Consider the following 25,635-nt stretch of genomic DNA (forward strand, 5'->3'; position numbering starts at 1 on the left):
TCCTGAGAGTATTCACAATCCTCTGAAGGGCTGTCTCCCCTCCCCACTCATGAAAAATGACCTTTTTCTGGAATGGCCAGATGGGTGGTGTGATTGAGGCAGGAACAGGAGACTAGGAGAAATGTAGAGCTCATCTTCCTGTCCCAAGGCTTAGGGACTTTACAACCACTGTTCAGTCACTTAGGGAAAGAGAGGTTGTATTAGGGGCAGGAAAACAGATGTCATAAAACATCCTTTTATTTTTTTTTCTTTACTTTTTTGTTTTGTTTTTTATTTTTTTGAGGCAAGGTTTCTTTGTGTAGTCCTGGCTATTCCTAGAACTTGCTCTGTAGACCAGACAGGCCTCAAATTCACAGATATCCACCTGCCTTTGCCTCCTGAGTGCTGAGATTAAAGATGTGTGCCACCTACCCAGCAGTTTTTTTGATGTTATTTGTTTGCTTTTGTTTTTTGGCTTTTTGTTTTTGTTTCTGTTTTTTGTTTGTTTGTTTTTGGTTTTTCGAGACAAGGTTTCTCTGTGTAGCTTTGCACCTTTCCTGGAACTCACTTGGTAGCCCAGGCTGGCCTCGAACTCACAGAGATCCACCTGGCTCTGCCTCCCGAGTGCTGGGATTAAAGGCGTGCGCCACCACCGCCGCCCGGCTTTGTTTTTGTTTTTAATAACAGGATCTATGTAGCCAAGACTGAACTTTTGATCCTCCTGCCTTCACCTGCCAAGTTCTGGAATTACAGTCATGAGCCATCCTGACCCCAGAAATTTCGTTTTACAAAGCTGGGGATGTAGTTCAGTGGTAGAGCAGTACCAAAAAAGAAATTTTAATACATTTAAGATAAAAGTTTCTTGCTGGGTGATGGTGCACACCTCTAATCCCAGCACTCCAGAGGCAGAGACAGACGGGTATCAGTGAGTTCAGGCCAGCCTGGTCTACAGAGTGAGTTTCAGGACAGCAATGACTACACAGAGAAACTCTGTCTTGAAAAACAAAACAAAAAAGATAAATAAAAGGAACATATTGGGCCAGACAGTGGTGGCACATGCCTAGAACTCAGGAGGCAGAACCAGGCACATGTCTGTGAGTTCAAGGCCAGCCTGGGCTACAGAGTAAATTCCAAGACAGGCTCCAAAGATACACAGAGAAATTCTGTCTCAAAAAACCAAAAAAGAAAAAAGAAAAAAATGAAAAAGAAAGAAAGAAAGAAACATATTGGGCTGTGACTAAAAATAACCAAGAGTTGTGTGAGTCTCCCAAGGCCACCAAGCTAGGAAGCAGCCTACAGAGATTTGAAGCCAAGCTTCCTGTTCAGTATTAAGAGTCCTCCTGTGGGGCGGTGGTGGCACACACCTTTAATCCCAGCACTGGGGAGGCAGAGGCAGATGGATCTCTGTGAGTTCGAGGCCAGCCTGGTCTACAGAGTGAGTTCCGGGACAGGCTCCAAAGCTACACAGAGAAACCCTGTCTCGAAAACAACAACAATAAAAAAAAAAAAAAAAAAAAACACAGGCAGATAGACAGACAGACACACACACACACACACACACACACACACACACACACACAACACACACACTCCTAATTGGGGAAAACTGCGATCAACTTCAGGGAAGGGCTGTTGTTTAGGAACTTGAGGTCAATCCTGACTCTACTGCATATTCACTGACTGTGTGGCCTTGCCAAGTTCCTTTGGTTCCCAGGACACAATTAAACTATCGTAAAATGAAAAGACTCATCCTGACAGGGTGAGGGCCTGGTGTGACTGAATGCACCCTCCACATAAGGCTGGCTCTGGACAGGCCACCACGGGGACTCAGAAGTCCAGCGAGGGGTGCTTAGGCTTGCTTGACTAGCTTTGCTTAAGAGAGCTCCTGTTTCCTGAATAATTGTAGATGAGAACGTGGAGGCTCAGAGAAGTGATGCCTAGTGGAACCTGGGACTGCCATCCCACGTCCACGCATGCATGCATGCCACTGAGCAAGGTCAAAGTTTCACAAGGCAGAACCAGGAGAGGGGTGGTCCGTGCTCGATGGTGAGTTCCCTGTCTCTGGAGTATGCACGTCCATGCTGAGCAGAGCTCCCCAGGAGAAGAGGCCAGGTCCTGCAGTCCAGCCCTTCCCAGGACAGGAAGGGTAAGGGTGACCGAAGGGGCGTGGCTGAGGGGAGGGGGCGTGGCTGAGGAGAGGGGAGGCCGCGCCGCCATATTCATTCCCGCCCGCGGACCGCGGCGCAGCCAGCATGAGTACCGCTGCTTTCCACATCTCCAGCCTGCTGGAGAAGATGACGTCCAGCGACAAGGACTTCAGGTGCGCCCTGCGGCGGTCCGGGGCTCCTTTTCAGGGGCCTCAGCCCGTTCTGGCCGCCCCCCGACCCCCTGCAGACCCCCGCGGGTGCCCCCGGCCTCTTCGCCTGGGCCTGGCTGGGCCTGCAGCTCTGCTGCAACAGCCCCGCCCCCAACCTCTTCCCGCCTTTGCCGAGCTGGGCCCTCAGGTCCCCTACACTGGGGCCCCCCAGGCCCTCCAATGAAGTTCCCATCCGCCTCTCCTTGGGATCCCAGGGCTGACCTCCTTTGACCCGCACTAAAACAGCCCCCCACTCCGCGCCACCTCCATCCTAGGGCTATCCCTTTCTGATACCCGGACTTCTACCCCGCCTCTAGGTTACCCCATCCTCCCAGCCTGTACCCCTGCCGGGACTCCTAACCCGAACTTTTCTTTCTTTCCTCTTTTTTTCTCTTCATCCCCTCTTCTCCCCGGCCCATTACCATCCCATCCTTTTCATTCCCTCCTCTCCCGAGATGTTCGGTTAAGCATGGCTTAGAGGCAGGAAGCAAAGGTTGGGGTGAGGGCCTTGTCTCTCCTCCATTCTCTTTCTCCTGTCCTTTTCTCCGAGCATCCCAGAAACAGCAGAACAGAGCCGCCAAGAAGGATGGGAACATCTGGTGCACCCCTATCTTGCAGGGGAAACAGGCTCAGTGACAAAAAGGGGTTGGCCTATGATCCTATAGCCAGTTCTGTACCTCCAAGTTGACAGGACACTGCACCTACTGAGTCTTCTGTCACTTTTACAAACAGGGAAACTGAGATTTGGGGGTACGAAGGGCCTGGGCACAATGCCAAAGGTAGGACCAAGCAGAGGTGGAGGTCTTAGTGATGTCCGGAATCTAGCCTGGAGGGGCCTGAAGCCTGCTCACGTGGTCTGACCCCCCCTTTGTCCTGTAAATCTAGTCCTCAAAATCTCTTTGTGGCCCCAAGCCCCATGGTGGTAATAGGGCTTTGGACCCTTAGCCCTGGCTTCAGACCTTGGCAGCCATAATTTACTGGCTCTATAAGTGATGGGCAAATTACTCCACCCCCTCTGAACTTTAGCTCCTGTTTATGGTGTAGGTACCAGGTAAGTGCTTTGTGAGTGGTTGCCCGTGTGATTCTGCACACTCTCTGGACCTTGACTAAGCAAGCATCTCATCTTCACTGCTGGCTCCCACTGAGTCGTTACCAGGATGCCTCTGCACTCCATGCAGGACCAGGCACCTCTATCTGTGTTTCTGCCGTGCTACCTGTGGTCTCCTGTGGTTGGTTGCCTGTGCAGGGAGACAGGGTAGGTCCTGTGGAGTGTTCTTTAGTCCCCTCCTTCCTGTTCTCCAGAGGCCTAGAGGGGCTTTGGTTTACATGCCCTGCCAGCGCTGAGGGACCATCTCCTGGGCCTCTGAATCGGGGAGTTGGCCCTTTCAGCCTGTCCCTGCCAGCAGCCTCGAGGACACTTAAAACCACCCTGAGCATATGAGAATAGCGTCTATTTTTAAAAGTCTGAATACCAGGAGGCTGAGTCCCCTGGCCAGCTGTCCAGGCACCATGTGGCCCAGTGTCCCAATGGTGCTGCCTCTCGGATTTCAGGAGACCATGGCCTGTGGTTCCCAGAGGGGAGTGACTGACTACGGTTCCAGGCAAGGGACAGGAAGCCTTGGTTCCTAGTTTTGTTGGGGCTCAGACTCTGACAGGGAAAATCGGAGGCTCAAGAGATTAGGCAGGAATTTCTAAATCTTTTTGTGGTAACACAGTACTGTTTGAGGAGGCAGGAGATCCATCTCACGCTGTTCTCTGGTGCTCTGTGACCTCTTTGAGTCTGCTTGTCTTGGGTTGACCTATTAAAACCCTCAAGGAGCCGGGCGGTGGTGGCGCACACCTTTAATCCCAACACTCAGGAGGCAGAGGCAGGTGGATCTCTGTGAGTTTGAGGCCAGCCTGGGCTAGAGTGAGTTCCAGAACAGCCAGGGTTATACAGAGAAACCCTGTCTCCAAAATAAATAAATAAATAATTCAATAATTAAGATAAAACCCTCGAGGATGCTGTGGGAGAGGGGCAAAGAAAATTTCCAGAGTTAATGAGTTAAGGAGGCAGCTGGCTAAAATTTACCCCACTGATGGAGGCAAGGCAAGTGTGTTTACTTAAAGCCCCACTCTGTTTTGGAGTCCTAGCCTATCAAATTCTCACCACCACCCCAGCACTGTGGCGTCTCCTCTGAGAGTGAGGTCTGCAGAACCCGGGTGTCTGAAATGCTGAGGCTTATTTGTGAATGTTGATTTCTGGGTTCGGGTTTCCACAAGGCTGTTTGACTCTAAGGTCTGTTGAGCATGAACTCCCTCCTGCCTTCACTCTGCTCCCTTGTCAGGCCTGTTTTTTGCTCAGCTTGGAGTGTCAGAGGTGAACCTGCTGGGTGCCAAGCATGTGTACGCACACATATGGGTATATGTGTGCACAGGTGTATGTGTGTGTAGGTATGTATGTTTGTTGTTTGTGTGTACGTGTGTGGGAGTATATGTATTTGTGTGTGTGTGTGTGTGTGTGTGTGTGTGTGTGTGTGTGTGTGTGTGTGATGGTCTATGAAGTGCTCTCTCACATTCATTGCTGTACAAGAGAGAAGTGCTGTGATGGAGGAGTACAAAGTCCTGACGTGACCTGTCTAGGGAAGCTGTAATGCTTAGGTGTGTGCACACCGCATTGATCAGGATTGTCCCTGAGACAGAACTGTTTGAGTTACACTCTTGATGGGTGTGCTAGTTTCTGTCAGGTTGACACAAACTGAAGTTATCTGAGAAGAGGGTATACCTTCATAAGATTGGCCTGTAGATGAGACTGTGGTAGATTTTCTTAGTGATCGATGGGGGAGGGCCCAGACCACTGTGAGTGATGCCAACCCTGGTCAGGTGGTCCTGGGGTGTATAAGAAGGTCGGCTAAAAGAACCATGGGTTGCAAGCCAGTAAGCGGCGTTGCTCCATGGCCTCTCTAGGCATGGCGCTGCACACCTTTAAACTGCCATGGCCTCTGTCTCAGTTCTGCTTCCAGGTTCCTGCCTTGAGTTCTTGACCTGACCTTCTTCAGTGAGGGACTGCATAAGCTGAAACCCCTTCTCCCCAAGTTGCTTTTGGTCATGCTCTTTAATCACAGCAACAGAAACCCTAACTGAGGCAGTGATGAGTAGGGGTTTGACAGGCATATTCCCTGGTTGTTGGGCCCATCCTGTGCTTCCTAGAACGTATTCTCAGGATTGCCAGGCCCATCTGGGCCCCATCCTTCAGAAATTCAGAAAGGCCCAAACACAAACATCCTTTACGTTAAAGCGCCTGGGTGGTGGATGGGACAGCAACAATACCTTCCTCTCCTCCAGCTCAGCTTCCTGCCTTCTCTCAGCAGCTTCGGGCTGATCGAGCTGTTAAAATTAAGAAATGGTGGCATGGACAGGGTCCCTCCAGGCTCTGTGGGTGGCCCCACTCCACTCGAGACAGATTTCACCCCAGGAGGCTGCGGCAGGAAGCAGGCTTTCTCTGGACGCCTCTCTATAGCATCTCTTCCACGAGTCTCCATTCAGGTGCCAGCAGGTGCCAGCAAGCATGGCGGCCTGGGGCAATGGCTGCCCTGGAGAAAGGGCACTTGTCATCTGCAGTTACTGCATTAGGTCGAGACGCAGTCGGACTGAGATCTTTTTCCCAGGAATTAGAAGTCACTGTAATGGTGTTCGGATTTTGATGAGTAATTCAGCCTGGGGAAAACAGGTCTACAACCTGGACACAGCTGAGGGCAGCCAGTTGAGTCCCCTGCCCTGCCCTCTTCCTTTCAGCAGGAATGATGTCCCGTGAGGCCCCTTCAGCCCCATTCTCTGCTGCTTTCTGACTTGAACTCCCATTGCAAGCCAAATGATCAGGACAGAGCAGCAAGCCTGGTTTTTTTTAGATCTTAGGACCCTGGGGGTGGGTGAAGCCCTTGGCTCTGGTCCTATGGCTTAGGAATGTTTGGGTCAGCTGTTGGCTCTCGTCTCCAAAATATCAAACTATTGCCAGTTGCCCATCCGTGTGGCTTTTAAAGTGTTCATGACAGGCATAATGGCCTATGACTTTAATTCTAGCACTTGGGAGGCAGAGGCAGGGGGATTTCTGTGACTTTTGAGTCTAGCCTGGTTTACAGAGTGAGTTCCAGGCCAGCCAGGGTTACCCTGTGAAACTTATCTCAAACAAACAAAAACCCCAAACAGACAAAAAAAGCAGGTTTGTGACCCTGAATGTCACTAGGAATTTGGAAATACACGTTCTTAGCCCAGAGCCTTCACCTGTGGGCTGAGAGGCTGGGGTGGGGCTTGCCATGATGAACAAATCCTTTGGATGAGGGGCTCAGATTTAGATGCTTGCTAAGGACAGGGTGTCTGAACAGGGTTCATCTCTGCTTTAGACAGATGGTGCTTCTTTTCCACACCTGACTTTGCTATGAAATTGTCTATCGCATACTCAGGCATTCATGAACCACCTATTACTGTGAGATGTGAATGATGTATGCCATTTACTGCGTGTGTATTGTGGACTCCACAACCCTATAATTAAAGCCCAAGTCTAATTCTTTTTTTGTTTTATTTATTTATTTATTTATCTATCTATCTATCTATCTATCTATCTATCTATCTATTTATTTATTTATTTATTTATTTATTTTGAGACAAGGTTTCTCTGTGTATCCCTGGCTGTCTTGCTATTCTCTATGTAGACCAGGCTGGCCTCAAACCCGGAGATCTGCCTGCCTCTGCCCCCTGAGTGCTTAGATTAAAGGTGTGCACTGCCGGGCAGTGGTGGCGCACACCTTTATTCCCAGCACTCGGGAGGCAGAGGCAGGAGGATCTCTGTGAGTTCAAGGCCAGCCTGGGTTTACAGAGCGAGATCTAGGACAGGTACCAAAACTACACAGAGAAACCCTGTCTCGAAAAATTACAAACAAAAAACAAAACAAAACAAAAAAGGAAGCTTGAACACTAAATGCCAACAATCTATGACAAAGATAATGTCAGTTTCAAGGATAAAGGTGTGCACCAGTACTACCCAGCCAGCGAGTGTTTTTAAACACTGAGCCACCTCCAGCCCCCTCATCCCCATTTTTCATACAGGTAAACTAAAGCTGAGAGAAGACAAGTGACTTGCCCAAGTTCCCATTTTTGCAGTGGCAGTGACAGGAGCCCCCCACCCCCATACCACGAGCATTAAGCCAGTCCACTTATTTCAGTCTCCCACCCTGTGGTAGTTGGTCTAGTTGAGGTGATGCAGCCCTGCCCATAGCCCTGGTTACCCACATGCCTTTGAACTCTTGCACTGAGCTTCTCTCCTGGGGAACTCTAATACACCAATCTGTCAGGCCCGGGAGCTGCAGGACAGCACTCTTTCTCCCCTCCCGCCCCTCACCAGGTTCATGGCTACCAGTGACCTGATGGCAGAGCTGCAGAAAGACTCCATCCAGCTGGATGAGGACAGCGAGCGCAAGGTAGTGAGAACACTGCTGCGGCTCCTGGAGGACAGGAGCGGGGAGGTGCAGAACCTGGCCGTCAAGTGGTGAGTGGACTGGGGTGGCTGGGGAAGGGCCACTGCCCCTAAGGTGCAGCCTGTGACAATTACCAGGCAGTTTGGGGACAACAATAGGGTCAGACGCTTAGCCAGCATTCCTCAGAGGTAGACCCTGCACCAAGAGTTCAAATCTAAGTTATGTGGGAGGTTATCCAGGAAATAGGAAGGGAAGTAGGGAAGGGGAGATGGGAGGGGTGTGAAAGCCTGCAGAAGGGGTTCTGTGACTCTGACAGGTCCCCAGGTGACGATCTGCTACCAGGCTTTGAGAAATGAGGCTCCAGATCTCAGGTTGATGTCCCGCATCAGCAAGGGAAAACCAGTTAGACATACATTGGAAGGCCCCACTTAGACCTTCTGGGGTGTCCCAGCAGTCTGTGTTTAGTAATTCCGTCAGCTCAGGTGTGAAAAACATTGCTTTGGACACGTGGAGCCACGGGGTGAGATGCAAACCATCGTCTTGGGATGCACCGCTTTCCTAGTAGGAAAGGGTCCTCTTTTGAGCTGAGGTCTTTCCTCAGCATGTGTGTCCCCACAAGCTTGAGGGGACCAAAGCAGGCAGCAGGATTTAAGGCATGCCTGGAGCTTTTGGGCCCTTCTCCCTTCCTCCCTCTGCTTCAGCCTGGGTCCCTTGGTGGGCAAAGTGAAGGAGTACCAAGTGGAGACCATTGTGGACACCCTCTGTGCCAACATGCGGTCAGACAAAGAGCAGCTCCGGGACATCGCTGGCATTGGCTTGAAGACCATCCTCTCCGAGCTGCCTCCTGCTGCCACAGGTACCCAGGCCTTGGTGCTGCTGCTCAACCCAGTGTGTTTCATGTACTGGGGCCAGGTGATTCTTCTCTGGGAAGCCCACACCTATGTTCATGGTGTGCCTTCTGCATGCCTCTATTTCTCTTCACTGAGTGCTAATACCTGTATTAAATATCTTTATTAAGTAGTGGCCCATGCCTTTAATCCCAGCACTCTGGAAGTAGAGGTCGTGGACCAGTATGAGTTTGAGGTCAGCCTGATCTACATAGTTCCAGGACAGCCAGGGCTAAATAGTGAGACCTTGTCTCAAAATAAAAAAGAAAGAAAGAGGGAGGGAGGGCTCAGAGAAGTAAAAGGACCTACTTGGGGTCCTTCCGTGGTAAAGAATTCAGACCCAGGTCAGTTGAAATTCATGACTGCCTGTTTATTAGGAATGCTTCCAGCCATAAGTAAAGAGCGTAGACTTGTGGTAGCTTAAAGACTTGCCATGATCTCTCTAGAGGGATGGCTATTGCTCCTCTTCTCCTCCTCCTTCCTCTCCCCTTCCTTTTTCTTCCTCCTCTTCCTCTTCCTCCTTTTTCCTGGTAGTAGTGCTGGAAGTCAAATGCAGGGGCTTGTGTGTGCTGGGCCCGGCTGCTCCCGTTCTTGTAGCAGTGGTTAGACCCACAGGTTCTCATTCTTCGTCCATGTGCTCTCTCCAGTGTGTGTAAGAAAAGACACATTTTCCCAAGCCATTCTATCCCACTGGCCAGTGCCAGCTGAAAGGGATTGGGAAAGGAATTGTTTAACTTGTCCCCTCCCTGGTGTGTGAGCCGGCCAGCAGCTCAGCCATCAGTTTGTCTGCTCCCCTGGCTGACTCTGTAGTTGTTCCTTAAGACTTGGGTCAACCCTGGACCACTGAAGCTCAGGCTTTCCTAGAACACTGACTTCTGGGGGATGTGGGCTCACAAATACAACCAGAGTACAAGCAGGCCAGAGTTGGGGGCTGCCCTCCCAGTCCAAAGCCTTACCCTGCCCACTTGTGCCCTGCACAGGCTCAGGGCTGGCTATCAATGTGTGCCGCAAGATCACAGGCCAGCTCACCAGTGCCATCGCCCAGCAGGAGGATGTGGCTGTGCAGCTGGAAGCCCTGGACATCCTCTCTGACATGCTGAGCAGGTGAGCCAGGCCACTTTGGTCAAGAAAGGAGGAGACAGGCAAGACTGTGATGAGTGGCCTGCATGCAATAATGTCACACTATGGGCGGTCATTAGCTCCAAGGTCACACAGTCAGTGAACCTCCCATGGCTTATGCATTTGCTTTGGGGGTGGGAAAAACCAGTGTTAGCCTAGAGGTGGGCCTTCATTGCTCCTGGGGAACTGACAGGCAAGTGGCCAACTGAATATAATAGGTGAGTGGTTAGGTCAGGTGCAGGGCCCAAGCTCTAAAGGCCCGAGCTCAGCTTCTGGAGGGCTCCTTACTGCATCTAAGGGCATTACAGAGAGCAGAAGCAGGGGAGGATTGTGAAAGGTTTTGGGTTGTGGGCTCAAGAGACCCCCAGATTATCTTTTTGATTAAGAGTAGAAGGGCTGGGTATGGTGGCACATGCTTTTAGTCCTAGGACTCAAGAGGCAGAGACAGGTGGGTCTCTATGAGTTCAAGGCCAGCCTGGTATACAAAGCGAGTTCTAGGACAGCCAGGGCTGTTACACAGAGAAATCGTGTCTCAAAAAAAAAAAAAAAAAAAAAGATTAGAAGCGTTTTTCATAGCATGGAAAGACAGTATGGTGGTCTCTGCTCGGAGGTCAGGCCCATATGGCAGAGGCGTCCCTCAAAGGTTTCAGAGGAGTTGAGAGTTTCCATGCCATGTGGGTGATAATAGTCTGTAGCTGATGCCTGTAATCTGGCCATCTCTGATCCAGGGATGGGGAGGGAGTCTTGGATTTGGAGGAAGGAGTGAGGGGCCTATTAATTGATATGTATCCATTACTCAGGGGTTAGCCTGGGGCCTGTCCACGGTATCAGTGGCATATGATCATGGCCTAAGCAGTCTCTGCTCTAGGTTCTAACAGACTTGAGCCCAGGGCTCCTGCATGGTGAGCTGATTGTGGAAGCCATGTGCATCGATGAGGCTGGAGGGCCGGGCAGGAGCCCCAAGGACACACCTCTGCCTTCCTTGCTCTTTCCTTCTGTAATCTGGACAGGCAGGCTGAAGAAGAGCGTCTTTGTTTTTATATTTGTGGTGGGATTGAACCCAGGGCTTTATCCATACTAGGGAAGAACTCGACCACTGAGATATGTCTCTAGCCCCTGTTACTTTTTATTTTTAAGACTCCGTCTCTCAGAGTTGCTCAGGCAGGCCTTGAACTTACTCTGCAGCCCAGACTGGCCTTAAACCTGTAATCCTTCTGCCTCAGCCTTCCCAGCTGGTGAGATTATAGGCCTGTGGCCGTAGGCCTGGCTTGGCTTCCGTAGGTTGTCTAAAAGAGGTAGACACCACAGGATCTGGAGCGGGCAGACTAGAGGATGGCCCTATAGGTTTTAGAAACCAGGAGATAGAGGATTGGGGTAGGGGTGCTCCAGGAGCAGGTGGGTGCAGTAGGAGGTGATGGGTTCCATTTGGGCATGTTGAGTTTGTGGTACTTGAAAGGCACCCCTCAATCATGAGCTCCGTAAGGCCAAAGTCTGCCTTATGGCCTGACTTCCAGCATAGACCCTTTCACACAGAAGATGAATAAATAGGTAAAGACTGCAGCAGGGTGATCTGAGCTGGACACAGGACAGCGAGGTCACGGAGGGCAGCAGAGCAGGAAGAGAAAAGGCCTCAGGTCATTGTGGAATCACACTCACCCAGAGCTAGATTGACTGGAGAACAAACTGGCTGTGCAGAGCCAGGTTCTGCCTGTGGAGAAACTGTCTGAGGTTGTCTCTTGCCTTGAGTTCAGAGCCCAGCTTATCTGGAGGACACTGGGGAGCCATGGCAGGATGGAGCAGGGAAGTGACCAAATGTCTTAGAATTTATACCACTCCAGTCGCAGGAAGGAGGATAGATTCTGGGGTAGGTGTCGAGGCAAACCTCAGACTCCTGAAAATTTGGAACATCCTCACTAGAGCCCCCATACCCACCACACTCCTCCCTGCACTGAGAGATTGGACGTCTGGGCTCCGGTCTTAGACTTCCACGGTTGACCACACGAGCCTTCTTCACAAGGCAGTCTCTTCCCTGTAGTAAGTCACTCCTCACGTTGGAGGGGTACCTTGCCGCTTTGCCAGGGTCTTGGCTGGGGTGCAGATCCAGTGCCCTGCCTGCCCTGACACTCCCCGTCCTGTCCCCAGGCTGGGCGCCCCACTGGGCACCTTCCATGCAAGTCTGATGCATTGTCTGCTGCCCCAGCTGAGCAGCCCACGCCTGGCGGTTCGCAAGCGCACCGTTGTGGCACTGGGTCACCTGGCAGCCTCCTGCAGCACCGACCTCTTCGTGGAGCTCGCCGACCACCTGGTGGACCGTCTGCCTGGCCCACGCGCGCCCGCCAGCCCGGCAGCCATTCGTACCCTGATCCAGTGTTTGGGCAGCGTGGGCCGCCAGGCCGGCCATCGCCTGGGTGAGGGGCCGGGGCTAAAGTTCTGAGTGGGGCCTGGTGGGTGGGGACCGAACCCTAGCAGGAGCACAAACTAGTTTTCCTTTTCCGGGTCTTATGCCACTGTGGCCTTCTGGAGGTGACTTCTGTGGAGGCTTAGAGACAGTCCTCCAAGTCATGATATCAAACCCTTATATAGAATGTGTTTGAGCCTTCTCTGAAGGCTCACCTTAACATGTGAGCCAGGTTTGGAGTCTTTTAAGCTTCCATTGAGGATAATAGGTCTACAGTTAGCCACACTGTTTAACGTGTACGCCAGCACACACTGTGAGCCCACATCACAGTCAAAACACTCAGCATTCCCACCATCCCCCGTTTCCACCCCTGCCTCTGCCTTACCTCAGGCTTCATCAGGTCCGATGTTAGCCACAAACACTTAGGCAGGTGTTGCAGGTTAGAACAAGACAGCGTGAGTAGAGCTAGCGCCAGTCAGCCCCTCCTACCTCGTGCCTCTCACCAGCAGGGCCGCAGCAGCAGCTGCTCCTTGGCTGCCCTCAGGAGCATTGATCTGGGAAATAGGCTGCGTAGGCTTAGACTAGGGCTCATGTTTGGTTGGGCTGACACTGAGGTTCCAAGGGCCTCAAAAAGTCTATAAAGGAGTTTGTAGGGAGCTGGGGAGATGGCTCGGTGGTTAAGTATGTTTGTGCTCGGTCATGAGGACCAGAGTTCAGGTTCCAACACTGGCATCAGGCTGCCAATAATGCCTGTAATTCCAGCTCCAACAGATCTGATGCTCGTATTTGGCCTCTGAAGGCAACATATGTGTGCACACATATAAATTTGGAAGGGACGTTTAGGGATCTCCAGCTTAGCATGTTCCTTCTTGCACTGTGGGAAGGTTATGGCTGGAAGAGGGCTAGTGTAGCCTCTAAGCAGTGGTTTTTAACATGTGGTTCGAGACCATTGGAAAACGCAGGTATTTACATTACGATTCATAACAGTAGCAAAATTACAGTTATGAAGTAGCAACAAAATAGTTTTATGGCTGGAGGTCACCACAACCTGAGGAACTGACTGTATTAAAGGGTCGCAGCGTTAGGAAGGTTGAGAGCCACTGCTCTAAAGCCTGGGGACCAGGCAGAGCTCCCTCTTGTCCTCCTGTCTGCAGCTCACACTCTAGAGTAGGGATAAGGCACAGCCCTGACAGTGACCCAAGTGCACATCCTACTTATTGTGTGCCTGATCTGGGCAGGGACTGGAGCTAAGCTCTGCCTGAGTCATTGTCTGTTGGTCCCCACGCCGTGATGATCAGTAGACTCAGGAAGTCTTGCGAGCAGCCCGCAGCCCCATGGCACACAGGTAGCAACCAAGCTAGACCCCAATCAGCTTGCGTCCGAAGCCTCTAAGTTAAATCTGCCCTGCAAGGGCGGATTGGGCTGAGGCTGTGGGCTAGTAACTGGGGGAAGGTGTGGCTACGTCACTGACCCTTTGGCTCTGCAGGGGCCCACCTGGCTCGCCTGGTACCCTTGGTGGAGGAGTTCTGCAACCTGGATGACGATGAGCTGAGAGAGTCCTGCCTGCAGGCCTTTGAGGCCTTCCTAAGGAAGTAAGGGCGGCTGCTGCACTAGAAGCCAGGCAGGGGAGCTCCGTGGGGATTTGGTAGGGATGCGGGGACAGGATGCCAGCCTCAAAACAGTCAGTCCCGGCACCTCTCTTTGCCCCCCCCCCTTGCTCTTCCGTGCTGGGTTCCAGTGAGGCGTCCCCTCCTTGTCCCTCAGGTGCCCCAAGGAGATGGACCCTCATGTACCCAATGTGACCAATCTCTGCCTCCGGTACATGAAGCACGACCCCAACTACAATCATGACAGTGATGAGGACGAAGAGCAGATGGAGACCGAGGACAGTGAATTCAGTGAGCAAGGTAGGTGGACAGCCTATTGTGAGGGAGAGCAGGGCCCAGCAGCCAAAGCAGGGGCCACACCAGGCCTGCCGGGCTGGATGCTGCTCCTCTCCAGCTGTGAGGTGTTTAAGTGTTCAAGTGCCTTGAACACAGTTAAACAGCCGGGGTCAGAATACTTGGGAAAGACATTTGTCTGTGCTCAGCGTGTAGACAGATGGCTGGCACTAGGGTGTTGATAGTTTACCAGGTGTTACAAGTATTTAGGGGTGACTTAAAGCTGGGAGTGGGGTGTGTAGGGTATGTGTGACTACCCTCAGATGCTGGTATCCAGGCTCCCACAGGTCCCCAGGGACAACTCTAATCATCACTTCCTGAGCGTGGTGTTCCAAGCTCTTACCTCATATTCCTCATAGTGACCCTAAAAACCTAACGGTGATCATCCTCATATTTCAGACAAGGAAACACCAAGTGACCTAGCCAGGACATGGGCCAGCTCTGACAGACTCTGCAAGCTACCATTTTTATAAATGGTTTTTGGGATGATGCTTTTAGCCCAGCGCCAAAGCTAGAGGTAGAATGGTGAGCACTTGGAGGGGCAAAGTCCAGGTGGGGGCTCAGTAGCCTCTTCCCTCTGGGCCTGAGGTCCTGTCCATCACTTGGATTTCCTAAAGGCAGTGTAAAGATGGAGACTAGGGACTTAGGACCTCGTGGGGCCTTGAAAAAAATCAGACAGGCATACTGGAGCCTTGAATGCTAAGCCAGGAGGAGTTGGGGCATTTTCTTGCTGGTAGCAGAGGGCTAGGGATATTTTTTGAGGGGTGGCACATGGTCCATTAAAGGAGCTGTCTGCTGAGCTGACCAGTGGACACGCCCTTGGTAGGTCCTCCAGATTTCTTTGCTGTGTGAGCCTTAGTGGTCAACAGAGTGGCATGGTAGGAACACATGGTCTCAGATCTAGGATAAAGAGGTGCTCCTTGTCACCTCTAATCCTTCCGTTCTCCACTAGTGACATGGATAGGATCTGTCTTAGTTAGGGTTTTTATTGATGTGAAGAGACACCATGGACATGGCAACTCTTTTTTTTTTTTTTTTTCCTTTTGGTTTTTCGAGACAGGGTTTCTCCGTGTAGTTTTTGGAGCCTATCCTGGAACTCGCTCTGTAGACCGGGCTGGCCTTGAACTCACAGAGATCCACTTGCCTCTGCCTCCCAAGTGCTGGGATTAAAGGCATGTGCCACCGCCACCCAGCATCACGGCAACCCTTATAAAGAAAACATTTAATTGGGGTGACTCACAGTTTGAGAGATTCAGTCCATTGTCATCATGATGGGGAGCAGCTGAGAGTAATACATCTTGCAGGAACAGGAAGTCAACTGACTGTCACATTGGGGAAAGCTAGAGAAAAAGAGACCTCAAAGCCCACCCCCAGTGACACGCTTCCTCCAGCAAGGCCACATCTCCAAATAGTGTCACTCTCTTTGGGGGCCATTTTCTTTCAAACCACCACAGGATTGAATCTCTGCTTTGCAGTTTCCTAACTATGTTTCCTGAGGAGATCTCTCACCTTCTCTGAGCCTTGGTCTTGACAGCTGTAAAATGGGGCCATTAGCTCCTTTGTCCTGGTTGAGTTGTGATCTGCTGACTCTCAGGCCTATGGAGTAGAGGCCGCACATACCCATTCTTTGGTGTTTGAACACCTTTGAGATCAAGGCCTTTGATTGACCAGGACTAGGTTAGCACCAAGACCACAGGGAGGCCACCTTACTCTTCGGAAATGGCCAGACCTGAGCCTCAGAAAGAAAGCTGTGTCTCCACTGCAGACTTGAGTCCATGTCAGTCTTTCTTTGGAAGAGGACGGTGTCTCACTAAGTATTCCAGGCTGGCCTTGAACTCATGATCCTCCCACCCCACCTCTCAAGTGCTGGGATTACAGGCCTGAGTTAGCATGCCGGCACCTTCCTTCCTTGATGTTGATGTAGTCGGACAAGGAGCTGGAGGCGGGAAGGGCTGTGGCTGAAGTGTAGATATTTGTACAGTGGGTCAAGCCACTTCTTGTCTCTCGGTCCCAGTTCTGTTCTCTGCGATGGGGAATGATCCTTGCCCCACAGGAGAGATTGGATCGAAGGGCGTGATGCCATCTGAGCACACCCCAGGTGTTCACTGGGTGGGGCATTCCCAGTGGGCTGTGAATACTGCCCTTCAGAGGGTAAAGCCCAGGGTAGGAGCTCCCCTGTCCTCTTCCCAGAGAGCGAGGACGAGTACAGTGATGATGACGACATGAGCTGGAAGGTGCGCCGGGCAGCAGCCAAGTGCATGGCCGCCCTGATCAGCTCTCGTCCGGACCTCTTACCCGACTTCCACTGCACTCTGGCACCAGCGCTCATCCGCCGCTTCAAGGAGCGGGAGGAGAACGTCAAGGCAGACATCTTCGGGGCTTATATCAAGTTGCTGCGACATACACGGCCCCCTAAGGGATGGCTGGAGGCCGTGGAGGAGCCCACCCAGACCGGCAGCAACCTCAATATGCTGCGGGCACAGGTGGGCCGAGTCCTTACCTGCTCTCCCTCCTTCCATCCCTCCTCCCCACCCCATCTCTTCACTGGCTGAGGGATGTGGCATGAGTCCCTCTCTGTGCACAGCCTGGGCGTTCAGATGGAGTCCTGCCTCATCCTTGTTCTGTGTGGTGCAGGCCTGGGACACATGGGCAGCCACACACGTAGGCTTCCAGGAGCGAGAAGGGTTTTGTTTCATTCCAAGAGTAAGCAGCTACAGGAAGGGGGTGGTAGAGTTTGCTTCACTTTAAAAAAGTTCTTCTGGCTGCTGGGTGGGGAATGGATTGTGACCAGACAAGAGTCATGGCTGGGGATCAACAGGAGGACATTGCAGCTGTGTCCAAGGGACAAGAGATGGTGCCTTCGGCTCAGTGGAAGCAGAGAGATTGAATGGTCACGCAGGCCTGAGAAGTGGGTTTTAGATTAAACCATTGGATCTTGCTGCTGATGGGTTGCTTGTGTCTGGGATAGGCAGGGAGCAGTTGATTTCTTGGCCTCCTGGAATAGGGGACACTGAGGAGGAGGGGACATCTGCATCTCTGTACATTTATGGTTGAGGTCCTCATTAGCTTTCAGTAGTGAATTTTCTGTTAGTATAATAAAATGCAGAGGCTGGGTCCCTACTAAGAAGAGCCTTATCGAACTCAGGTTTGAAACAGTCTAAAAAGCATGGTCCCTGCCATGATGTGGATTGCTCTAGCTGTGTGACATCTTTGTAGATAGCATGAATATACAAAAGGAAGACATCCCATGATAAAACAGGAAGCCAGAAGGATGAGACGGAGCCCTTATTTTATAGTCAGTGTGTCCAGTAGAACTAGACTTCCTGATATTGCCACCTTTTAAAGGTCCCGCCTCTTCCTAGTGCCCCCACCATACTGGGGACCAAGCTTCCAACCTGTGAGTGCTTATGGCCACAAACTTTATCCAGACTGTAGCAGATGCCTAGGTTGAGCCATAGGTAGTCAGAAAATGTGCAAGCTGGATCAGAGATACAGATCAGGGTGGCACTGGTGCCACTGGTTCAGGAATATATGGGGAGTGTATCTAGGTAAAGAAGAGAAGGGGCCATATACTGAAGACAGCTAGGCCTCTGCTTCCCCTTCATGGAGACAGAGGTGACGGCCAGGCTGCTGGGTCACCTTGAGCCAGTTCCTTGTCTGCATTCATGGGACAGGCAACCATCACGCTGTCTGCAGAGTCTGAATCCGGTGACTAGTAGAGGCTGGTGGACACATGAGGTGTCCTATCTGTGTTGGGCTCCTCCTGGGGAGACCTCCTGGCTGGTTCCTGAGCTCCCCACCTGCCCACAGGTACCCCTAGTGGTAAAGGCCCTGCAGCGGCAACTTAAGGATCGGAATGTTCGGACCCGCCAGGGCTGCTTCTACCTCCTCACTGAGCTGGCAGGCGTCCTCCCTGGCAGCCTGGCAGAGCACATGCCAGTGCTGGTATCAGGTAGGCTGGGTTTCTCCTCTTGGGCCTCTTCCAGAATACAGACCCTACCCTATATTGAGCCCTCAATCCCTGAGAGCCCAGGCATTATTTCTGGGCAGGGCCCTGTGTGATGATGGCCTACAGAGGTTCCCCTCTGACCACAGGGAGAACAAGGCTGCTTCCAAGCCTACTTTGTGACTCCAAGTGAGTTCTGGCCTTGTTTCTCTCAGCTCTGGTGGCCTCTGGAAACTTCTGTCTGGGAGCTTCGGGTGCTTTGGTTCAGTGCAGATGCCTTCCTTGGTCACTACATCCCCAGACTGAGCCAGGCTGAAGGGCCCCTAACCTTGGTTCCCACCCACAGGCATTGTCTTTTCACTGGCTGACCACTCCAGCTCCTCCACCATTCGGATGGATGCCCTGGCCTTCCTACAGGGGCTTCTGGGTACGGAGCCAGCTGAGGCCTTCCACCCACACCTGCCCACCCTCCTACCACCTGTGATGTCCTGTGTGGCTGACCCTTTCTACAAGGTGGCAGCTGAGGCCTTACTGGTGCTCCAGGAGTTGGTGCGGACCCTGTGGCCACTGGATAGCCCTCGGCTGCTGGACCCTGAGCCATACGTTGGAGAGATGTCCACAGCTACCCTGGCACGACTCCGTGCTACTGACCTAGACCAGGAGGTGAAGGAACGGGCCATCTCTTGTGTGGGCCACCTTGTGGGTCACCTTGGTGACCGGCTTGGGGATGACCTAGAGCCCACGCTTATGCTTCTCTTGGACCGGCTACGGAATGAGATCACCCGGTTGCCTGCTGTCAAGGCGCTGACCCTGGTGGCCGTGTCCCCATTGCGACTTGACCTGCAGCCCATCCTGGCCGAGGCACTGCCTATCCTGGCTTCATTTCTGCGCAAAAATCAGCGGGCACTGCGTCTGGCCACACTGGCTGCCCTGGATGCTCTGGCTCAGAGTCAAGGCCTCGGCCTGCCTCCGCCTGCGGTGCGGGCTGTGCTGGCTGAGCTGCCGGCTCTGGTCAGCGAGAACGACATGCACGTGGCCCAGCTGGCGGTCGACTTCCTTGCCACTGTGACCCAGGCCCAGCCCACCTCTCTGGTGGAAGTCAGCGGACCTGTTCTGGAGGAGCTGCTGCGGTTGCTGCACTCGCCCTTGCTGCCTGCTGGGGTGCTGGCAGCCACTGAAGGCTTCCTCCAGGCGCTGGTGGGAACCCGCCCTCCATGTGTGGAGTATTCTGAGCTCATTAGCCTGCTCACTGCACCTGTTTATAACCAGGCTGAGGATGGAGGACCCGGCCTGCACAAACAGGTGTTCCACTCACTGGCCCGGTGTGTGGCTGCCCTCTCAGCTGCCTGTCCCCAGGAGGCGGCAGGCACTGCCAGCCGCCTGGTCTGTGATGCCAGGTCGCCCCACTCAAGCACTGGGGTCAAAGTCTTGGCATTCCTGTCACTGGCTGAGGTGGGCCAGGTGGCGGGGCCAGGCCCCCAGAGAGAGCTGAAGACCGTGCTTCTGGAAGCCTTGGGATCTCCCAGTGAGGACGTGAGGGCTGCAGCCGCATATGCCCTGGGCCGTGTGGGTGCTGGCAACCTGCCTGACTTCCTGCCCTTCCTGCTGGCACAGATTGAGGCCGAGCCCCGGCGACAGTACCTGCTGCTGCATTCACTCAGGGAGGCCCTGGGGGCCGCCCAGCCTGACAACCTGAAGCCCTATGTTGAGGATGTCTGGGCACTGCTCTTTCAGCGCTGTGAGAACCCTGAGGAAGGCACTCGGTGTGTGGTGGCTGAGTGCATCGGGAAGCTAGTGTTTGTGAACCCCCCCTTCCTCCTGCCTCGATTCCGGAAACAGCTTGCTGCAGGTAAGGGCACAGTGGCCCAAGCTGGCCCAGCACAAGGTGGACACTTGGTCCCCAAGCATCTACATAACTCATGCAAATCACTGGAGGTGAGAGTCACATGTATGTTAATCAAGGAAGATAAGCAAGATAGAAACATGCTTCCCAAATGTACAGGCTTCCTCCTGCATGGTCTCTGGGATAGAGGGACAAGGTCTTTTGTTTTGTTTTGTTTTGTTTTGTTTTGTTTTGTTTTGTTTTGTTTTGTTTTTCTTCAAGATTTATTTTATGTGTATGGGTGTTTTGTCTGCATATATATATGTATGCGAATATACATGCAGTGCCCTCAGAGGCCAAAAAAGGCCATCAGATGCCCTGGAACTGGGCTTATAGAGAGCTGTGAACTGCCATGTGGGTGCTTGGAAACAAACCCCAGGTCCTCTGTAAGAGGGGCCAGTGCTTTTAACTGCTGAGCCATCTCCAGCCCAAGGTTTTTTGATAGGCCCCTACCTCAAACAGACCTCTCACCCAAGGGGTCTGCATCATAGATTCAACTCACCTGGATCAAAAATATCCCAAGAAAATATTGTGTCTGTACTGAATGTGTGCAAAATTTTCTTGGTTTTATTTCTTTTTTTTTTTCTTTTTTTTTTTTTTTTTTTTCGGTTTTTCGAGACAGGGTTTCTCTGTGTAGTTTTGTGCCTTTCCTGGAACTCACTTGGTAGCCCAGGCTGGCCTCGAACTCACAGAGATCCGCCTGGCTCTGCCTCCCGAGTGCTGGGATTAAAGGCGTGCGCCACCACCGCCCGGCTTATTTCTTTTTTTTTTTTTTTTTTTTTTTTTTTTTTTTTTTTTTTTTTTTTTTGGTTTTTTTGGAGACAGGGTTTCTCTGTGTAGCTTTGCGCCTGTCCTGGATCTCGCTCTGTAGACCAGGCTGGCCTCGAACTCACAAAGATCCGCCTGCCTCTGCCTCCCAAGTGCTGGGATTAAAGGCGTGCGCCACCACCGCCCGGCCTCTTTTTTTTTTTTAAAATGACATTGGAGTGTGTGTGCATGCACGCACATTGCCATGGCGTGCGTATAGAGGTCACAGGACAACTTATGGGAGTTCTCTCCTGTCATGTGGATCCCAAGGATTGAACTCAGGTCATCAGGCTTAGTAACAGTGCCTTTATAGCAAGAGCCATCTTGAAAGCCCCTTTTTCCTAGACAGTGTAGATTAACTACTGTTGACATGTTTAATGTCAACATTGAAGGATGTGGGAGGGTGTGCCTAGGTTCTGTGTAGACACCATGCTGTTTTGTGGAAGCGGCTTGGGGTCCTGGGCTTAGTCTCCAGAGAGATCCTGGATCCTGTCCTCTGAAGATACTGAGGGGTAAAGTACAATTTAAAGTTTCATGATGGCATTAGGCATATGGGATCATAAATCTATAACTCTATAACTAGGAATATGTCCTAGCTACTTGGGAGGCTGAGGCAGAATTATGACTTCAAGACCTACCTGCTTACGGAAGTTGAAGGCCTTCCTGTGCAATTTAGTGAGACTTGGACTCCAAAGAAAGGAGGGGCTGGGGCCGTCCGTAGCTGTCACTTGGTGGTGGGGTGTTTGCCGGTGATGCATGAGGCCCTGGGTTCCATTCCTGGCGACTCACACAAAAGTGAAATAGAGTGGAATGGTAGTGTACACCTTGATCCTGGCACTCAGGAGGCAGAGACGGGAGGATCTCTGAAATATAGGCCAGCCTGGTCTACATATTGAGTTCAGGGCTACATAGAGAGACCCTATCTTTAAAAACATCATCGTCATCAAAATGAAACCATTGATGTCATTTCCATAATCCCTTCTGTGGACATGAGCTGTAGTAGTTACTTTCCTCACTGCTGTGACAAAATAGTAATGGACCTGACTTTAGAGAGGGTCCCAGTTAGGGGGGCAGTCAGCCATGGCGTGAGAGTCATGGCCTCAGGAGCTTGCAGCGTGGCTAGTTCACATCTTGATGGATCAGGAGAACAGTTAGGCTGGTTTCAAAGTCAAACGTAGCCGTCCAGGCTTACCATCAGCAGCCTACTTCTGCCAGCTAGGCCCCAGTCCCAGAGATCACACCAGTTTGCAGCTGGGGACCAAGCTGGAGGTATGTGAGCCGTGCCCTGACATTACCCTCCATCCGTAGGGATCTGTGTGAGCCCTTCATTTCTCCAGCTCCTTTAAAGTCAGCAACAAAGTGAAATAAAGTGAGTCCTTGGTGACATCATGCTTAGGGGACTTGAGTGCTGTGGGAATCCCACTGGCCTCCGCCCTGACAAAAACTCCTCTGGCTTCTGCTGTGTGGCCTTAAATGTGAGCTTGGCCTCTCTGAGTCCTTCTTTCCTGTGTGAGGCACAGACCAATAGTCCTTCTTCATAATTCTGTTTGGTTTTGAGACAGGGACTGACTTTGTAGCCCAGGCTGACTCCTGAAGGTACTCCTGGGTCTTTTGTATAACAGGTCAGCACTACCACGTCAGCTTCATTATTTTGATTAATATTTCATTATTATGTGAGTTTGAATGGAGAGGCTATCAGGAAGATGCAGTGTGGTCTCAGCTGGAGGCACGACTTGCCCAGGTCCTAGTGCTGTGTTAGCACCTGCAGGGTGGTGTCAAGACCCACCCACCCTCTCTAGCCGCAGAAGAACTGGGCAGATGGAGGGCTCCACAGGACGGAATCCATGGACTTCCTGGAGGAGGTTGTTTCTCAAGTAGGGAGAGGGGCTACTATGTTTGGCTCCTGCAGGCCTGCAGGTTGACTGACCCCTGCCCACACTGTCGCCTCTCCTCTTGCAGGTAAGCCATACACCCGGAGCACGGTCATCACTGCAGTCAAGTTCCTCATCTCAGACCAGCCACACCCCATCGACCCCCTCCTGAAGAGCTACATTGGTATGTGTCCCTGGTCCCTGTCTTGGCTGAAGCTGGTACCCTTCGCCCTGGGTCTGGAGTTTGGTAGGATGTCTTACAAATGAGCCAAGGGTGGCAGAGACTCCAGAGCAACTCTGTGATAGGCAGCAGGGCAGACTCTTGAGTGAGGATCTGCCTTCAGACCCTTTTGTCACCACCAAGGCTCTGGCAGGCCTAGCATGCCCCTTCTTACAGATGAGCCTTGCTTCCCCTCTGTCAAACGGGTATGAGAAGTTCTGGAAAAGGTTTTCGTGGAAACGCACAGGCTCTGAGGATGAAAAATAAGTCTGAGCTGGTGAGCCCACGTGAACAAGTCTGAGGGTGCCTGTGCGGGAGGAACCTTGGTGGGGTACGCCAGGCCCTCCCTCGGAACCTCCTGCAGGACCAGGCTTCTTGCCTTCAGAGCCCAGCACCTGCATCTTCTCAGGGGCCACAGCAGACCCTCAGCCCTCCTCACCCAGTAGGCAGCCCCATGGAATGTAGAGGGAGCCTTGGCTGTGAAGACGGACTTGTGTGGGCAGGCCATTTCCATCTCAGCTATCAAATAGGGTGCTGACCCACATGCCAGGGCGCTGGGCAGACCAGAGGGCCAGTGGTATGACCACTTTTGAGTAGAGACTGTATCCTTGTCTCAGTCACCTCATGGCCTGACCTGGATGGCCGCACCAGATTTCCAGCCTTGATGAGCTGCTGTGGCTGCGTGGCCAGGGGCCCACCAGTGGTGTCTCTGTTGGGTTTTTTGTTTTTTGTTTGTTTGTTTGTTTTGTTTTTTTGTTTTTTCAAGACAGAGTTTCTCTGTGTAGCTTTTGGAGCCTGTCTTGGAACTCGATCTGTAGAACTCAGAGATGAAAGGTGTATGCTAAGATTAAAGGCATGTGCCGCCACTGCTGCCTGGCTTTCAGTTTTGCCTTATTGTGGTTTGGGGTGTGTGTGTGTGTGTGTGTGTGTGTGTGTGTGTGTGTGTTTAATATTGATTTGTTTTATGTGTATTAGTGTTTCACTTGTACATGTCTATGCACCATGTGTGTGCCTGGTGCCTGTAGAGATCAGAAGAGAGCATTGGATCCCCTGGAACTGAAGTTATGGATGATTGTGAGCTACATGGATGCCAGGAACCAAACTCAGGCTGGTTTGTTTTACAGACTGAATCTGTATAGCCCATGCTGGACTCAAACTCATTATATAATAGCTGAGGATGACCTTGAACTCCTGATCCTGCCTTTATCTCCCAAGTGCCCATCACGGGCACGCCCACTACCTTTAGTGCCGGGATCACAGGGCACGCCCACTACCTTTAGTGCCGGGATCACGGGCGCGCCCACTACCTTTAGTGCCGGGATCACAGGGCACGCCCACTACCTTTAGTGCCGGGATCACAGGGCACGCCCACTACCTTTAGTGCCGGGATCACGGGCGCGCCCACTACCTTTAGTGCCGGGATCACGGGCGCGCCCACTACCTTTAGCATGTTTGATCCTCAGTTTTTGAGCTCCTGGAGTTGGATACCATGTGATGCCCTTGGATAAAAAACACATCAGTTAATTTTCATAGCTCCAGCATAATAAAGGACATTGGTTTCATTTTATAAATGAGGAAACTGAGTCCCAAGAAAGGGTTCAGACTTATCAGATTCCTAGGCTGTATTCTCACAGAAGCAGGACCTGAGGAGCTAGCATAGCATCATGGGAAGGGCCCCAGGTCCCAGTGTTGTTGAGTCCTGCTCTGCTGGAAGACAGCAGTTCCTTCCAGTGGGGTATATCAGGGGTCACATGACAGCAGCATGCCCAGTGGCTGGTGAGTTTCACTCGGGTCACGTGGCCGCAGTGGAGCCTGTCAGGTTTCTGTACTCTTATTTTTCTGGATGAGGATGCAGCTCAGTAGTAGCACATGTGCTCAGCATGTGCAAAGGCCCTGGGTTCCATCCTCAGCACTAGCCCAAATAAATAAAACGTGGTCCAAATTCCCCAGTTAAACCTCTGCAAAAGGCCTGCTCAGAGGAGCTGTGGAGTCCTCTAAGCTCCTGTAGCCATGTCAGCTTAGCACTTCAGACCCTGTCCTCTAGGTGGCACTCACCTATCACCCTGCACTCAAGAGGCTCAGGCAGGAAGATCACAGAACTGGAGCTATTCAGCAAGGACCTGTCTTAAGACAAAACAGTCCTTCTGTGCCAACCCTCAGCCCTGTGCTTCGAGCTGCTATCATGTCTTAGTCCTAAAAACCCTGCTAAGAGGGCAAGGCTCCCCAAGTCCACAGTTAGTGGGAAGCCCAGCATTCTTATGTGGACTGTGAGGGTGTTTGTGTCTGGCTTAGGTAGATGTTCAGGCTGTGTTGCCCTTCAACCTGCATGATTCTCAGTGTCAGGGTCACCAGGGTACAGCATACAGGTGGCTTTGTGTCCTACTTCCACATCCTCCTTTGTCCCTCTGCAGCAGAGTTCATGGAAAGCCTGCAGGACCCAGACCTGAACGTGCGCCGGGCCACACTCACTTTCTTCAACTCAGCTGTGCACAATAAACCGTCATTGGTCCGGGACCTGTTGGATGACATCCTACCCCTCCTCTACCAGGAGACCAAGATCCGCCGGGACCTCATCCGAGAGGTACGGAGCAGCATGGGCACCTGGCATGACCTAGCCCCCTGTTAGCTGTCCCCTTGAGTCTCCTGAGCCTCACTAGCAAGGCTCACTGAGGACTGGGATGAAGCTCACACAGACACCAGGGCCACATGGCCCAGGCATGTCATGCCCCTGCACTCCCCAGCTGTGACCCAGACAGGACAACCCAATGCCCCCTGAGCTT

The 25,635-nt window shown here is 52.1% G+C and overlaps 1 protein-coding gene across 1 annotated transcript in view; it reads left to right on the plus strand.

Moving 5' to 3' along the window:
* Positions 1-2,189: 2,189 nt before the first annotated feature.
* Positions 2,190-25,635, plus strand: part of Cand2 (cullin associated and neddylation dissociated 2 (putative)) — a 29,048-nt gene continuing 5,602 nt past the window's right edge. Inside the window, exons 1-12 of the mRNA XM_059258420.1 lie at positions 2,190-2,299; positions 7,713-7,856; positions 8,487-8,641; positions 9,653-9,776; positions 11,934-12,199; positions 13,676-13,781; positions 13,954-14,096; positions 16,320-16,612; positions 17,940-18,081; positions 18,422-19,924; positions 22,724-22,819; positions 25,267-25,436. Coding sequence (XP_059114403.1) covers positions 2,232-2,299; positions 7,713-7,856; positions 8,487-8,641; positions 9,653-9,776; positions 11,934-12,199; positions 13,676-13,781; positions 13,954-14,096; positions 16,320-16,612; positions 17,940-18,081; positions 18,422-19,924; positions 22,724-22,819; positions 25,267-25,436 — 3,210 coding nt within the window. The 5' untranslated portion in view covers positions 2,190-2,231. The remainder of the gene's footprint in view (positions 2,300-7,712; positions 7,857-8,486; positions 8,642-9,652; positions 9,777-11,933; positions 12,200-13,675; positions 13,782-13,953; positions 14,097-16,319; positions 16,613-17,939; positions 18,082-18,421; positions 19,925-22,723; positions 22,820-25,266; positions 25,437-25,635) is intronic.

This window comes from Peromyscus eremicus, chromosome 3 (assembly GCF_949786415.1).
Source record: "Peromyscus eremicus chromosome 3, PerEre_H2_v1, whole genome shotgun sequence".
NCBI lineage: Eukaryota > Metazoa > Chordata > Mammalia > Rodentia > Cricetidae > Peromyscus > Peromyscus eremicus.